The sequence below is a fragment of the Lepus europaeus genome, chromosome 13, assembly GCF_033115175.1.
Source record: "Lepus europaeus isolate LE1 chromosome 13, mLepTim1.pri, whole genome shotgun sequence".
NCBI lineage: Eukaryota > Metazoa > Chordata > Mammalia > Lagomorpha > Leporidae > Lepus > Lepus europaeus.
This window is the reverse complement of record NC_084839.1, coordinates 80,712,979-80,728,747: the sequence shown is the minus strand read 5'-3', so window position 1 is coordinate 80,728,747 and position 15,769 is coordinate 80,712,979. Positions and strand designations below refer to the sequence as shown.

Genomic DNA, 15,769 nt, shown 5'->3' with positions numbered 1-15,769 from the left:
CCCCCGCCCCTTCCTGACGCCCGGGCCGGAAGCGGCTTCCCTGCGGTGACTTTGACCGTGGCAGCTAATTGACGGGAATTCAGCGCGCGTACACTTGCGAGCTGGCGGGCAGCCCTCGGCGCCTCGTTCTGTGGCACGCCCCACTTAGCCTCCTTCCGGAGGTCGATTGCGTAGGAGCCATCAACCTCCCCGCATCACGGGGTGAGGAAGTGGAGGTCCGGGGAGGGGACCTGCCAGCGCACGGAGCGCGCCCCCGCCCCTGGCCTCGCACTTGGCTCTCACGCGTCCTCCTGGCCCGCTCTCCCTCCCTCCCCAGCTTCCCGGGCTCCGCACCTCCTTGCCCGGCCAGAGCCCGGCATCTGTCGGGAGGCTGAGTGCCCTGGTTTTGGGGCTGGGCGGGGGTCGGGGCCCTCCGTGCCAGCCCCAGCGCGGAGCCGCCCTTTTGTTTCGCGGCGCTTGCGACTTCTGCGGAGTCACGGTCACATGGCGCTTCCGGCACGGGGTGTTCCGGGCGCCGCGCCAGGGCCGGGGACCCCGCCCGGGACGCGCACAGGCCGCTGGCCTGTCTCAGCCCCCGGCCCAACTGGGCCTCCCGGGTCTCCACCGCCCCCTAGCTCCGGCGGCCTCCGGTCTTCTTCGAGCGCCACGTTCCTCCGGCCCTTGCTTTTGGTCCCTCACTGGGGCGTCCAGACCCGATTGTCGGCTCGGTGCACTGTCTCCCCTACTCTAGACTACGCCAGGTGCTAACAGTCAGGCTCATCTCTCCCTCGGGAACACTGGACCTCAAGTGGGCGTTGGATGAGGAGTTAATGGGCTCCATTCTCAGCCTTAAGGCGGTGGTGGCCGGGGTGACTCTGAGCCTCACTCTTGATGGAACAGGGACATAAGCCTCAGCCGTTTTAGGGTTCTTGTTACCCCGACTTCTTTCAGGAGGTCAGTTCTCACACCCTGCATTCTTCCCCAGGTTGGAAGCAGGTGGGCCAAACCTGAAGACCCAGTATGGAGAAGCCCATCTCTGCCTACTGTCCCTCTCCCCCAACCCCTAGCCCACCTAAGATATAAAAGGGCCCAGCCTGCTGGGGCCCAGGCCTCTGCCTCGTGTTTGCTCTGTGGGCCTGATGGCAGTGGGTCGACCTCTGCAGATTTATTTTCTCTGAATAAATTTGGTCTGGCTGCAGGTTCGCGTTCTGTCTCCTCTCTGTTCTGCACCCTTTGCCTAACATTTTGGTGCTCCGTTTGAGAAGGCACCAATCTGCCTAACATCTCCCTAACATCCCCCTTCCCCACCAACCTCTCAAAGAAAGCAAACATCGGCCGCCTGGCTTTTGTCCTCCTTGGCACAGACCATCTAAGGGCGGAGGGCCCAATCTGGGCAGAAATGGGACTTGGCTCTTTGTGCTGTGGCCTGGCCTGTTGCAGCTGCATGAGTGGCTGCCAATCAGTCGGCCCTGGCACACTTGAGAACCCCGGAGCCGGCTTCACTCGGCTTCAAGGATTGGTTGGACAGATGTTTATTGAAAGTGTACCATGTGCAGAGCACCCCAGTCCCTCCCCCAGGAGAAAGTGGAAGGGTACCTTTTGCTGTCCCTGAGGCTCAGCTCCCAGGAGCAGGCTGACCTCTCTAGACCCCAGCAGTCAGGGAGGACCCCCTGCCATTCCTGGAGGCCTCTGGGTGGGGGCCTTCAGGACCCTTCCTCTCTCCTGGTAACCTTTTCCAAGGTTTCTCATGCAAGGACTGGGGAGAGTCGGAGAGAGGGAGACAGGAGATCGGAAGACAGCTCAAGGTGCGACAGGGCCAGGAGCAAAGGTGGGTGTGTACCTGGCCCTCAGGGCTTGGTGGGGAAGAGCAGGCAGGTGAGCCCCGGCTACCAAGGTGCCTGTCCACAAGGGGCAGGGGGCGCTGCTGGTAGTGCTGGACCTTGGCCACCATGGAGGAGAAGAGCTGTGCAGGGAGACAGGCTCTGGTGAGCCCCTTAAACCTCACGTGTGAGAAACTTCCTGAGGCAATGGCATGGCTCTGGCCAGGGGGCTCGTGCACATTTGTTTAGATATTGTCCTTCCTGTTTGTCCCATGAAGCTCCAGTTCCAGCTGCCTGATTGCAGTTTTCCTTCAACAGTGCCCATGGGCAGGCACGCTGCTGGCCAGGCTCAGAGTCCAAGGAGACAACTTCAGGCCCCGCTCTGCCCTGGCTCTCTGGCGTGGGCTGACTGCAAATGCTGGGGTGCAATGCTGAGTTAGTAGACAAGAGCCTGGACAACCTGGATCCTGCCCTTCTCCCAGCTGCATTCATTCTAGGTACAAACACCCTCACCTCAACTGTGCAGACTGAGCCATGGTGGGAGGAGGCCACCTCCCCCAGAGCAAGATGGGCCTTTCCCCACGGTGCCAAAGGTCTTGGGTGGAGTTCAGGGCTATGGCCTTTGGCATTTGGCCCCAGCCCAGGAAAGCACAAATGGAGTTTTCCCCTAGGCACATGCTTTTGGCTGGGCCCAAGGGGCTGCTCTGCTGGGCCAGGGCATAGTGGCCCCCGCCATCCAGCCTGTGGATGGGAATGTCGTAGACCGGGCCTCGGAGCACAGCCAGGCTGAGGGGCTGGGAGCTGTAGGCCCCATCCTGCTCGGGAGAGCCCAGCTGTCCTGCCTTCAGCCCTGACCATGAGGTAGAGAACCGGCCGGCTGGCCCTCCCACTCCTGCCAACTCATCCAGTCATGGCCTGGGAGCAGAGGGATTTCAGAGAAGACCCGGGATCTGTGGCTGCCCACCTTGTGGAAGCAGAGCAGGGCACTCTCAACAGCCTGATGGTCTGAGTTAGTCGAGTATCAAGACCGCCCCAGCAAGCCACCATCCTGTGTGTGTGTGCGCACACACACACAGCTGCCGAGGGCACTGGGTCTGGCGGGGGAGCAGAAGCAGAGAACCGCGGTCCGCCCACCTCGGCTCGAGTCCCATAGCAGAGCAGAGAGGCACACGGGCAGTGCTCCTCGCAGGGGCACCTCCCTAGCCCGGGAGGGTTCCTGGGCGGGGAAGCTTGGCCTCTGCCCCCAGCTCCTCACCTCAGCAGCTGAGGTGCTGTGGGTGGGGGCTTCAGAGGGAAGAGACAGCCTCCTTCCTGCTGGAAGCAGCAATCCCGGGATGGGGGCTGGGAGGGGTTTTGGCAAAGGAAGTGAGTAGGGGATGGGGGCAGTTGTAGGCCTGAAGCCCAAAGCAGGGCAGCCAGTGCTCCCCACCCGGCTAGGCCTCAAGTGACCTCCATCAAGGAGTGATCTTGGGACACTGAGCAGGGCCTCCCGATTGGGTACCGATGCTGGAAAATGCCCAAAACGCCCCCCTCGGGCCTGATCACAGCTGGACATGGGCCCCAAGGACTGCCCAGCTCATGCTGAAGGCGCCTGGACTCACCTTTGGAGGTGCTGCCCCCTGCTGCTGCCCCCTGGAACACAAGAGGTCTGGTCACAGCCGGCCCGCTGCCTGGGGTCCGAAGTCCCACCCTGTGCCTCCCTCCTTCCCCCGTTCCCAGCTCACTTCTCCCCCCACCACCAGCCTCTTCCATCCCGAGCTTCCTGAGGAGCTGTGGTGGGCCTGCAGAGAGCAAACTGGGGAACAGAGCACAGGGGTTTAGCTCCCTCATGAGAAAGGGCCCAGTGAGCCCCGTACCCCAAGCCATCCCCTTCCTGCCACCACTGCCAGCACCCTGGGACAATGCAAGAAGGTCGCATCCCAGGGTCTGGGCTGGGGAAGCCTGAGTTGCTTCTCTCTCTCTCTTATGTGTAAACCGGATTGGGTCACTCCCCTGGGGGCTTCAGGCCTAGGGAGCTCAGATCCCGAGTCAAGGCCGAGACTGAAACAGAGAGGGCAGGCTGCGCTCTGCTGGGCGCCGGGCGAGGAAGCCCAGCCTGGCCTGGGAGGTGCTGAGAACAGCTGCAAAGGCCTGCTGTGAGTCCTTCCAGCTGGAGGGAGAGGCTGCCCTGGCCACGGCAGCTGGGAGACCCCACCCAGGCCATGCTCCAGGGATCACCTCCCTGGTTGATGCAGCTTAGGTCAGCGAAAGGCGGAAGTGTGGCTGTCCACACGGGTGTCCGACAGCCAGTGTGTGACTGTAGGGTAGGGAGAGGAGAAAGGGAAGAAGACGGAGCCAGGAGCGTGTGGCGTTGCGGGCAGCTGACGGTCTCAGGGCCAGGATGGGTCTGGAGTGGAGGGAGACGCTCACCTGGGCCGGGCTCAAGCCCCAGGTAGAGGTCCTCTTTGGGTTCCTTTGGAGGGTCTGGGTCTTTGGGTGGGGAGGGGTGTGTGGGGCTCAGTTTAGGGTAGGGAGGTCTCCAGCAGTGAGGGCAGGACTAAGTAGGGCACTGCCTGCCCACAAGGCACCTCTCTTTCTGGGAGCCAGCGTGGTGACGGAGATGCTCCTCTGTACGAGTGGGGGTCCCTTCAGAGGCTCCCACAGGCCCCAGCTCTCAGAGAATGTGGCTTTCAGGAAGGAACGCTTGGGACAACTGGCTTACGCCTGTGGCAGACGAGGGGCTGTGCCCTGGGCCTTGTGCCTTGGTTTTAGGGGTATCTCCTTGCCTTAGAGGCCCCCACCCCTGACAACTTCCTAGCCGGAACTCTAAAATGTGCGCTGAGGATGGAAGGGCCACTCCCCACTCTCTGGGAGGAAAAGGAAGGACCAGCCAGTCACGAACAGCAGGGCGGGGGAGGGAGCTCAGTGACACGACACGACACGGAGGCTGCAGAGTGAAGGGTCCTCAGTGCGGCTCCAAGGGGCTCCCTGAGCCATCTTCATCCGCTGGCCAACCACATGCCTGGCTTGACCTCCCAGCCCATTTGCCAGGCTTGCTGCCAGGTAACTTCAGGCTGCTCCAAAATCAAAGTCACCCTCAAGGTCATTCAGGTTTACCAACCACTGGCGCAGCCTGGGTAGGAGGCGTTTTCCCTCCCTGGGGCCTCTTGTGTTGGCTAAGATGAATCCCTGTCCTGACACAGGGGGAGGTCTCTGCTCAGCCGGGGCAGCGGTGACACGGATGGAACCGGAGACAGGTAGCCTGACGTGGCCCTGCAGGATGAGTGAGGGCTCTCAGGAAGAACAGAGGCCCCACCAGGGGCAGGACAGGGCAGGGGGGTCAGGGACAGTGCTTCTGGGTGATCATAAGCACAGTAGTCCATGTTTCCTCCTTGGCACTGCCCACCTTAGGGGACTGGCAGGTAGGTGAGGGCCCAGCTGGGGGGATGCAAGGCAGCCTCACCTAGCTCTGCCCCGCTAAGGGGAGGACTCCCCTTTCCAGGGTGGAGCAATGGGGAGAGGGAGGGTGGCCCCCTTACCTTGCTTCCCAACGATGGGCCCCTGTGTCCTGACCACCTGTGGGTTCATGGCTGCCTTCAGCTGTGGACACAGTGGGACCAGTGAGGGAGGTTGGGGGAAGGGAGCTGAGCAGGGGGGAGGGCAAGGATGGGGGGCAGAGGTGTGGAGGGCCATGGGCATCTGTGCAGTTTCCAAAACCCACACCGCAGCACTCGGGGAGGTGTGCAGAAGAGGAGGTGCTGCTCGCCGGGATTTTTTTCTTTTATTCCAACGTAATGTATGGTGAAAACAGAGCTTTCAAAGGCCGCAGCCAGGGAATGGAATGGTGGGAATGGAACGGCAGCACAGCGAGGGCTTCTGAGGCCCGAGTCCGGGTGAGGGACAGCAAAGCCCAGCCCTGGTGGCGGCGGTGGCACAAGGCCGGCTGAGAGGCCCAGCCAGGCAACTAAGGCTCCACAAGCCTGGGAACGGCTCTCTGGCTCTCCAGCTCTCCGCTCTCCAGAGCAGACAGGGGCCTTTTGAATGCAAATACGGGCTTGTAGTAAAGTAGACTCCGCTGGGATCTACTCATCGGGAAAGGGCAGCCTGGGGAGGGAGGGGCTGGTGGGGGGGTGCTCCTCACCACAGGGCCGAGGCAGTGTGAGCTGTGCCTGACTTGGGTCCAGGGGGCCAGAGCGATCTGGAAAAGACCACGTGCGTCGTGGGCTGCTGGGTTCCTCCCCCAGCCTCAGCCTCCATCTCCTCCTCCCTCTCCGGCTCCCCTGCCTTACTGGCTCCCTGACAGCCCCGTCTCCATGGCAACAGGAGGTGGCCAGCTTCCCAGCCCCCACCAGGCACCTCCGCCCTGGCACTCCTGCCCGGCCTTAATTTGTGCTGGGCTCTCAGAGGGGGACCATGTGAGGCCTCCGGCTCTCCCTCCGTTGCCTGGGATACGGCACCTCGCAGGCCCCTCTCCCCTTCCCACACTCCCTCCTTCCTCCCTCCCTCTCTCCCCTCTCCCTTCAGCCCTGTCCCCATGCCCAGCACAGAGGTGGTGGAGGCGCAGGCAGAGGAAGCAGAGGCGAGGCCTGTGCTCTCTTCCCTGGTGGGGACCCTCCGGCCCTGCCCAAGCACCCACCCTCCCTCCTTCTCGCTCCCCAGCCCTCACCCAGATACAAGGAGCCCTCCTCGGTACCAGCAAGGTGGGCAGGGGCCAGATGGAGGGGCAGAGCCTCACGTGGCAGCAGCTCATATTTGTCCTCCTCCTCGTCCTCCTCCTGGTACAAGAAGGGACACTGAGCACAGGGAGGATCCCTGAGACCAGGACTCCCGGCCCGGCCTCAGCAGCTGGACTTACCACCCCCTCCGTCCCCCTTTCCAGGCCCCTGGAGCAGCTGAAGAGCTGGGCTGGCGGCATCTTCTTTCCAAGCTGGAGAGTCTGGACAGACAGGCTGGCCTCACCTCCTCCCAGCACGCAGGCCTGACTCTCCCCAGAATAGACCACCACCTGCACTTGACCTTGGGCTTCAGTCCTTCACTCAGAGGCACCCCTCGTGATGGGCACTCACTACAGGGCAGCAGGCCAGTGAGGTGGGCATTCTGGAAACCAGAAGGCCTCCCAGCTAGCTGCCTGTGCCACCTACGCCAGTCCCTGGCCCCTGCACCCCATGTTTGGACCTAGGCAGGTGGAAGAACCAGGCGCTGGTGACATAGTCGTACTGAACTCTGGTGAGCAGGAGCTACCTATCCAGAGGTACCTGAGGGAAACCCAGCTCATAGTGGCCCACCCTGCCACTTACAGGTGCATCTTGGGGGTGAGCCCTAACCTGCAAGCAGACTCTAGTCAACTGTGCCCAAGGAACCCCTGAGGTTGTACAAGCCGGACACTGCACCCCAGGAGCCCCCAGCCACAAGACTGTGATTGGGGGCCAGGCGGTGACACGGAGCAGCAGGGCAGCAGCAGGAGGCTGGGATAGAGCTAGGGCCCAGGAGGGCACGGCTAGACAAGTCGGTGCCCTGAGAAGCCAGGGGTGGGGAGCCCCAGTGCTGCTGGAGGTGGGGGGGGGGGCACTTGAATGCTCTCACTGGGCGGGGAGGCCGGGCAGAGCCAGCCCAGCTCCTAGGATGGCCGTGTCCTGCAAAGAACGGGTGGGGGATGGAGACCAAAGAGGGGGCAGCAGGATAGAGAGGAGCCCAAGGGCTCACCAGGGATTGATCCTACTGAGCTTGTCCTGTAAAGAGCAAGAGAGGGAGTGGAGGCGGGGGCCAGTGCAGCTGGGAGGCCTCTCCCTGGCCACAGTCATGGGCCCCAGGTTCCAGCCTCACCATGGCAGAGGTGGAGGTGCAGTGCCTCCTTGGGACCTGGATCGGCCTGCAGACAGAGACAGGGCCCCACTGTCCCTGTGGTTGCATCTCTAAGCACCAGGAAGGTGGGTCTGCAGCTTCCTAGCCCAGATCAGCCTTTCCCTGAACACTCCCAGGGCCTAGCCCCAGCTCTCCTGGAGCCCTCCCCTCACCCCCAGGCCTGCTTCCCCCAGCTGTGGTCTCCAGGCTCTGCCTCGGGAAGAGCTAAGCTGGCCCAGGGCTCACAGCTCAATGCTGCCTTTCCCAGTTCACCAACAACAGAAAGTTAACGCACAGATCCGATTAGAAATGGCAGCTGTGGGGTGGCCACATGGTACAATGGGTTAAGTCACCGCCTGTTGCACTGGCATCCGTATGGGTGCATGTTAGAGTCCTGGCTGTTCCACTTCCAATCTAGCTCTCTGCTAACGTGCCTCGGAAAGTGGTGGAAGACGCTGCACCCAAATGGGTGACCCAGATGAAGCTCCTGGCTCAGCCCTGGCTGTTGTGGCCATTTGGGAAGTGAACCAGTGGGTGAAAACTCTTTCTCTCCCCCACCACTCTGCCTTTCAAATAAATAACCTTTAAAAACAAAGAAAGAAAAGAACTGGGGGGCATGCAGGCCCTTTTTCTTTTCTCTCTTTTTTTTTTTTAAGATATATTTATTTATTTGAAAATCAGAGTTATAGAGAGAGAGGAAGAGAGGCAGAGAGAGAGGTCTTCCATCTGCTGGTTCACTCCCCAATTGGCTGCAATGGCTGAGCTGTGCAGATCTGAAGCCAGGAGCCAGGAGCTTCTTCCAGGTCTCCCACATAAGTGCAGGGGCCCAAGGACCTGAGCCATCTTCTACTGTTTTCCAAGGCCATAGCAGAGAGCTGCATCGGAAGTGGAGCAGCCAGGGCTCGAACCAGTGCCCATATGGGTTGCCAGCACTGCAGGCAGCAGCTTAACCCACTACACCACAGCACCAGCCCCAGGCCCTTTTCTTAACCCCTTCACTACAGCTGTCATTTTCTGTGGATCAGAAATTAGTGATCAAGGATATGAAGGTTAGCAAAAAGTTCAGAAATGGCTGTGACATTCAACGTGACAGCTGCCACTTCTGATGGATGAATTTATGCAGTGGGTATTCAGCAAACATCCACTGTAGACGAGGCATTGTTCCAGGTGCTGAAGGTGCTGTAGCAAAACTAAACTGGCAGGCATTTCACATATATTTCCTCATTGCATTCTCAAAATAACCTGATGATGCAAGTACTGATTTTATCCCTGCTTTTCAAATGAGGAGACTGAGGGTTAGTCAGCGCCGACCGCCATGACAGAGAACCAGAAACTGAAATTTCATTTTCTAGTAGTCTGAGGTGAAGGTGCCACGAGGGCTGGTTGCTCGTGCAGCCTCTCTCTGGCTTGTGCACAGCTGCCTTCTCCCTGTGTCCTCACATGGCCTCTTGCCTGCAGGCAGAGAGCAGCCCTGGGGACGCTTCCTCTTCTATGAAAGTTTTTGTTTTCATTGTATTCGAAAGGCAGGTAGAGAAACACACACAGAAACATCTTCCATCTGCTGGTTCCTTCTCCAAAGGCTCACAATAGCCAACAGCCCAGAGCCCAGAACTCAGTCTGAATCTCCCATCTGGGTGGCAGGGACCCACCCGAGCCATCACCTTCTGCCTCCCAGGTGCATATTAGCAAAAAGCTGGAATTGCTGTGACTTGAACCCAGATAGTCCGATATGGGATGTGGGCATCCTAACGCTCGGCCAAATGCCCACCCCCCTTCCTCTTCTTACAAAGATACTGGATTAGGGCCCCCTCTTGTGACCCCTTTAACCTTACCACCTCCCTTGAAGCTCTGCCTTCAAGTACAGCCATATTGGGTGGGTGGAGCTTCCACATACAAGTGGGGAGAGAGGGTGCGGGGACACAGCTCAGTCTCCCAGAGGTTGAGTAACTCTCCCAAGGTCCTGCTAGAGACGACCTTCAGTCTGCGGTGTGCCTAGCCCAGAGCCTGTTTGCTAACCAGAGAACATCCGGCACCTCCCATAGGGTCGTGTGGACCCTCCTGCTGGGGACGGCATCAGGCTCGTCGGGACTCGCCAGCCTCCTTAAGCAGCTGCCTGTGACTTCCAGAGGCTCCGTCCCTCGAGTGAATTTTAGATGCCTGACTTCTGAGAAGCGTTGGGGGAAAACGGAGGGCTAGCGGTCCTGGTAACTAACTGCTTAACCCAGAGTGCGTGTGTGAGGACAACGCACCAGGACCTGTGAGACCGTGTAGGGCCGAGCCTCTCTCGTGCTTGTGACCTTAGTGATGGCCTAGCTGCCAGGCCAGAGGAGGCGTGAAGCCCATGTGTCTGCGTCCTTGGGGGCCACAAGGCTGGGCCACTGCTGGCACAGCCTTAAGAGAAGACCAGCCGGCTCCCGGGACCTGCAGGCAAAGGGACACTTAGGAAGCCCTGGGGAGTCATTGTGGGGGCTTAACAGGGAGCCCAGGCAGCAGAGAGGGAAAAATGAGGCAGGGACTGGGCCAAGTCCCCCACCCCACAGCTGCCCTTTCTTCCATGTTCAGTGTGTAAGGCTAGGGGCGACTTCCCTCACCCAGGAGGACCTCCCAGTGGGCCAGAGTGAGGAGACGGCTCTGGTCACCACCTCACTCCATGACAAATCTGAAACTAAGTACCCCAGTCCCCACCACTATCTCCTCCCTCTGCTCAGGCCTTTGCATAGGCAAATGCCACAGCCAGGGAAAATGCAAGGCCCCAGGCAGCAGATGCACTCCACCCGTGCCATCTTGGCAGGGGCATGGCCTGCACAGACGTGGGGGAGGGGGCCTGCTTCAATGGCCTCAGCTCGTTGCAGCCAGGCTGCAGGGCTGTGCCTGCCGCCAGCCACACAAGTACATTTGGTCATCTTCTTTCCCCATCTTTGGCATCAGATTGGTTTGAATATGCCACAAATATTCCCTCGGGATGAATTCCTAGAATTATTAGAAACTCACACTGTGGTCAGTGGTGTAGTGGGCTAAGCCTCTGCCTGCTGCACTGGCATCTCATATGGGTACCAGTTCAAGTCCTGGCTGCTCCACTTTTGATCCAGCTCTCTGCTATGGCCTAAGAAAACAGTGAAAGATGGCTCAAATGTTTGGGCCCCTGCTTCCACATGGGAGACCCGGAGGAAGCTCCTGGCTCTGGGCTTTGGATTGGCCCAACTCCAGCTGTTGCGTCCAACTGGGGAGTGAACCAGTGGATAGAGGACCTTTTCTCTGTCTCTCCCTCTGGCTGCCTATAACTCTACCTCTCAAATAAATAAATAAAATCTTTTTTTAAAAAAATCACATTTTAAAATATTTATCTGAGAGAGACAGATAGAGATCTCCCATTCACTGGTTCACTCTCCAAATGCTCACAACAGTCAAGACTGGGCTAACTCAATCCAGGTCTCTCCATATGGGTGGCAGGGACCCACCCACTAGCGTCATCACTGCTGCTTCCCAGGGTCTGCGTGAGCAGGAAGTTGGAATTAGAACCAGGTCTGAAACCCAGCCATTCCCTCGTAGGAAACAAGTGTTCCGATCAGCATCTTTTTTTTTTTTTTCTTAAAGATTTATTTATTTATTTGAAAGTCAAGTTACACAGAGACAGAAGGAGAGGCAGAGCGAGAGAGAGGTCTTCCATGCAATGGTTCACTCCCCAACTGGCCACAAAGGCTGGAGTTGTGCCGATCCAAAACCAGGAGCCAGGAGCCTTTTTTGGGTCTCCCATGCAGTTGCAGAGGCCCAAGCACCTGGGCCATCCTCCACTGCTTTCCCAGGCCATAGCAGAGAGCTGGATCAAAAGTGGAGCAGCCGGGACTCGAACCGGCGTCCATATGGGATGCCCCTACCAATCAGCATCTCAAATGCTAGGCCAAAGGTCTGCCCCTCTTATTAATTTTTTTTTTTTTTTTTTTTTACAGGCAGAGTGGACAGTGAGGGAGAGAGAGACAGAGAGAAAGGTCTTCCTTTATTGTTGGTTCACCCCCTAATGGCCGCTGCGGCTGGTGTGCTGCGGCCGGCGCACCACGCTGATCCAAAGCCAGGAGCCAGGAGCTTCTCCTGGTCTCCCATGCAGTGCAGGGCCCAAGCACTTGGGCCATCCTCCACTGCACTCCCGGGCCACAGCAGAGAGCCAGACTGGAAGAGGAGCAGCCAGGACAGAATCTGGTGCCCTGACCGGGACTAGAACCCGGGGTGCCGGCACCGCAGGCAGAGGATTAGCCTATTGAGCCACGGTGCCAGCCCTGCCCTTCTTATTAGTATCTTGATAGGTCAGTCCGTACAGGGTTTCAACTTACTCTAAAATAAATAAGTAAGCAGAAAAGTGCCCAAAGCACATTAAATGAATGACTTCATTAGCAGAACTTGAATAGCGCTATAAAATAATCAACATAGGTGGTGTCCAGTCCCTGTGACGGGCTGCTGGGGAACTGAGGAGAGTCAAGGGGCCATTTTGTGCACAGTCACTGTGACGTCATGGTGTCTCTGAGTCACAATGTTCCCATTACCTGACTCCAGACACACCGCAGAAATATCAGTGGGATCAGGGGCTGGTAGCTGCTTGCTGGACTAGAACGGACAAGTACATCACCGCAGGATGTGCAGCTGCCAGGGCCCCCGAGAAGCCCTGGCTAAGTCCTTGTGAATCTGTTCACAGGACGCCAGCAGTGGGCCGATGCTTCACTGTGTCCCCGGTCACCTCCATCCCACCCACCAGCCACCCAGGCCCAGGACCGCATGGCAGGTCCCATCCTGCTTCTACCTAAAGAATATATATTTGGGAGGACCGGTGCCGTGGCACAGCTGGTTAAGTTGCCACCTGCAGCATTAGCTCCCACGTGGGTGCCAGTTCGAGTCCCAGTGGCTCCACTTGTGATCCAGATCCCTGCTCATGCACCTAAGAAGCACAAGATGGCCCAAGCCCTTGGGCCCTGCCATCCATGGGGAAGACCTGGACAAAGGTCCTGGCTCCTGGCTTTGGCCTGGCCCAGCCCTGGCTGTTGTTACCATTTGGGGGAGTGAACTAGGGTATGGAAGCTCGCTCTCTCTGTCTCTCCCTTTCTCTCTGTAAATACAAACATTCAAATGAATACATTTTTTAAAAAACTCTAAAAAAGAACGTATATTTTTTGAAAAAGGGACATTTCTCTCATTTTAAAGATTTATTCATTTCATTTATTGGAGAGATGGACAGACATTAAAAAAATCTCTCATCCACTGGTTCACTCCCCAAATGCCTATAACAGCCAGGGCTGGGCCAGGCCAAAATCAGGAGCCAAGAGCTCCATCCGGGTCTCCCGTGTGGGTGACGGGCTCAAGCCCTTGAATCATCACTGCTGCTTCCCAGGGCGCACGTCAGCTGGGCACTGGGAGTGGACCTGGGACCAACACTCGGGCACGCTCCCATGTGGATGCAGGCATCTCAAGGGGCATCTTAACTGCTATATCCAATGTCCACCCTGTACACAATTTTTTAAAAATTTATTTTCATCTACTAGAAAGGCAGAAAAACAGAGATCTTCCACTTACTAACTCACTCCCCAAATGCCAAAGCCAAGCTAAGCCAAGAGTACAGAAGTCAATCCAGGTCTCTCGTGTGGTGGCAGGAAGCTAAGTACCCCCCTGCTGCCTCCCAGGGTGCACACTAGCATGAAGCTGGATTGGGAGAGGGGCCAGGACACAAACCCAGGCACTCTGGTATGGGATGTGGGAGTCCAAGTGGGGGTCTTCACCACTGAGCCAAATGCTTATCCCAGAATATTTTTAATAACTTATTTTTCAGCTTAAGCCAGCGAAAGCCAGGTTCTCTCCTACTCTGCCTAAAGAAGTCTAATCCAGAGACGCAGTGGCAGCCTCAGTGGGATCACCAACAGGGAGACAGGTGTGGGTGTCTCCTGAGAAGGTGGGGCTGGGTAGAACTACAGAGTTTTATATTTATATATAAATGTGTCTTTCTATTTCTCTGCTTTTATAACTTTTTAAGGAAAGGCATGGATCACTTTTACAGTCAGGTAAGTCGATCATGACACATAGAAAGGGTGCTATCCTGGATTTCCAACATGAGGAAGTACAGAGAGACTGTGCACTGAGGAGGGCCCGGCCATGGGCGTGTCACGGTGGTGAGGGCCGCTGCGGGACAGCCAGGCTCCCTTAGCCAGCAAAGGCAGGGAAGAGGAGGAAAATCGCAAAGAGTGCTACTGATGCAAGGGTGCTTCTCTAGGGTGGGGGGAACCCACAGGGCCTAGTGGCAGTTTAGCTGAGGGTAGAAAGGGCGAGGGAGAACTTTCTGAAGTTCTAACATGAAGTTAGGGCCAAGCGGTTGGCACGGAGACAGGGAGAGGAGAGCCAGGGTAGACCAGGAGGCCCTGCAAGGGGTAAGCAGCCCTGGGTCCTCAGGATATTTTTGCCAGAGCAGGTGGTTAAGTTCAAGGCCCAAGACATTCCTGGCAGACTGGCCAGAGGCCATCTGAATTCTGCAGGGTGGAGTTCAACTTCCCATCAAGGACAATTCTGGAGGAAGGCAGTTGGTGTGGGGACATGGGGCTGGTTTAGCACAGCCTGGCCGCTGCCCCACCCCCAGGCCTCTGACTCAGCTTACTGGGGTGACAGCTGCGATGGGCGATGGAGGGCCAACAGACGGAGGGACTGACTACTTCCAGAGGGCTCCTTGGCCCTGGCCCTCCCTGGTGTGCCGCCATTTATGGCTGCAGCTTCAGAGGTCTGTGACAGGGCCTCCCTCCGCTCCCCTGAACGTGGGCAGAAAGCCCGCTGTGCGGTGCCTCCCATGCCTCTGTTTTCCTGGCGTGCACTGCTCTAGCTGGGTCAGGTCCTCCCAGGGGCAGCCTCGGAGGCTGAGGGTTGAGGCTGCCGCCACTCCTGCCAGGGCGGTGCGCTTCCGTCCCATTCACCCGCATGCCCTGCCCTGTTCCCCAACCTTTGCCCGTGTCCCAGCTCTGCCTAAAACACTGGGGCGACTCCCACGCTCCCTGAACGGAGGCCACGTGCATCTTGTGCCTCGCGGAATCACGCCCAGCCTGCTTTCCAGTGGGGCCCTGCCATTGTTTCCCAGGACTCACTCACATCTCTCTGCAGCTCCCGGGTGAGGGGGCCCACGCCGCCCCTTCTGCATCCTGCTGGCTTAAGGGCATTTCAGGTGGAAGACACTGAGACCCTTGCTCAATCCTTAACAAGGTTCTGAAAGATAGCAACAGAGTAAACAGGGGTGACAAAGCACTCTTCCATATGGGACCGTACTTCAAACAATTCAACAACAAAGCGACCCAGGCAGCCTCCCCTCCCCCGCCCCAGCCCCAGCCCTCCTCAGCTGTCTTTTAGCTTGAGCCTATGGCCCAGATTCTACAGAGAGCGCGTGCCAGCAGGTGACCCAGTGGTGGGGGAGCCAAGGACAGGAGGCAGCAGGTAGGGGAGCCGGGGTTGCAAACACACAGATCCATGGCTTCCTTCGACCCTTTGCAGTCCCCTCCCCCAATCCTGGTCAGGCTCCATGGCGGGGGTGGGGGGGCTGCACCCTTGTCATTATTCTGCTGCTCTTTGCCCCTGTTCAGCAGGCCCCAGCATAGGCAGTGATCTTTCTACCACGGGGAGGGGGGGAGGAGGATTTGGGGGTGAAGTTGGGGAAGCCCCTAGCCCCCACCCTAGGGACCCCCACTTTAATTAAACCCACAGGTTTGTTTCACAGCTAGAACTAGACGCCCACACGCGCCTGAAGGCTGTATAAACTGGCAGCCACTGTGTCCTGCGGGTTCACGTCACAGCCCAATCCCAGGCCCCAGCCCACAGCTGGCACCCAGCGGGCCCTCGATCAGTATTTGTGGGAGCTGCCTATTCAAACAGCACTCATCAGCACTGCCTGCTCCGAGCCCGCCTCCCCACATATCCTTGGTCTCTGAAAGGTCATGGTCTTTGAAGGGCCCATGTCTTGTTCCTTTCCTGTCCATACGTCACCAACCACCAGGCCCAGACGCGGGCACCGTGCCCTGGGGGACTCCTCTGTCTGCGGAAAACAAGCCCCTTCTCTGAGCGCAGCTGGATCACCAAGGACCGGCTTCTCTGGGTACCACACCTTCGACGATCCCCCACCCCCAGATCCGGTCCTTTCCTCC

At 58.2% G+C, this 15,769-nt stretch overlaps 1 protein-coding gene across 1 annotated transcript; it reads right to left on the bottom strand.

The window, feature by feature from the left end:
• Positions 1-1,691: 1,691 nt before the first annotated feature.
• SH2D6 (SH2 domain containing 6) lies at positions 1,692-6,693 on the bottom strand. The gene is given in 7 exon segments (XM_062208861.1): positions 1,692-1,861; positions 1,864-2,042; positions 2,313-2,614; positions 3,401-3,431; positions 5,865-5,976; positions 6,445-6,571; positions 6,634-6,693. Coding segments are annotated over 7 exon segments (846 nt in total). The 3' UTR covers positions 1,692-1,826.
• Between the last annotated feature and the right edge of the window lie 9,076 nt (positions 6,694-15,769).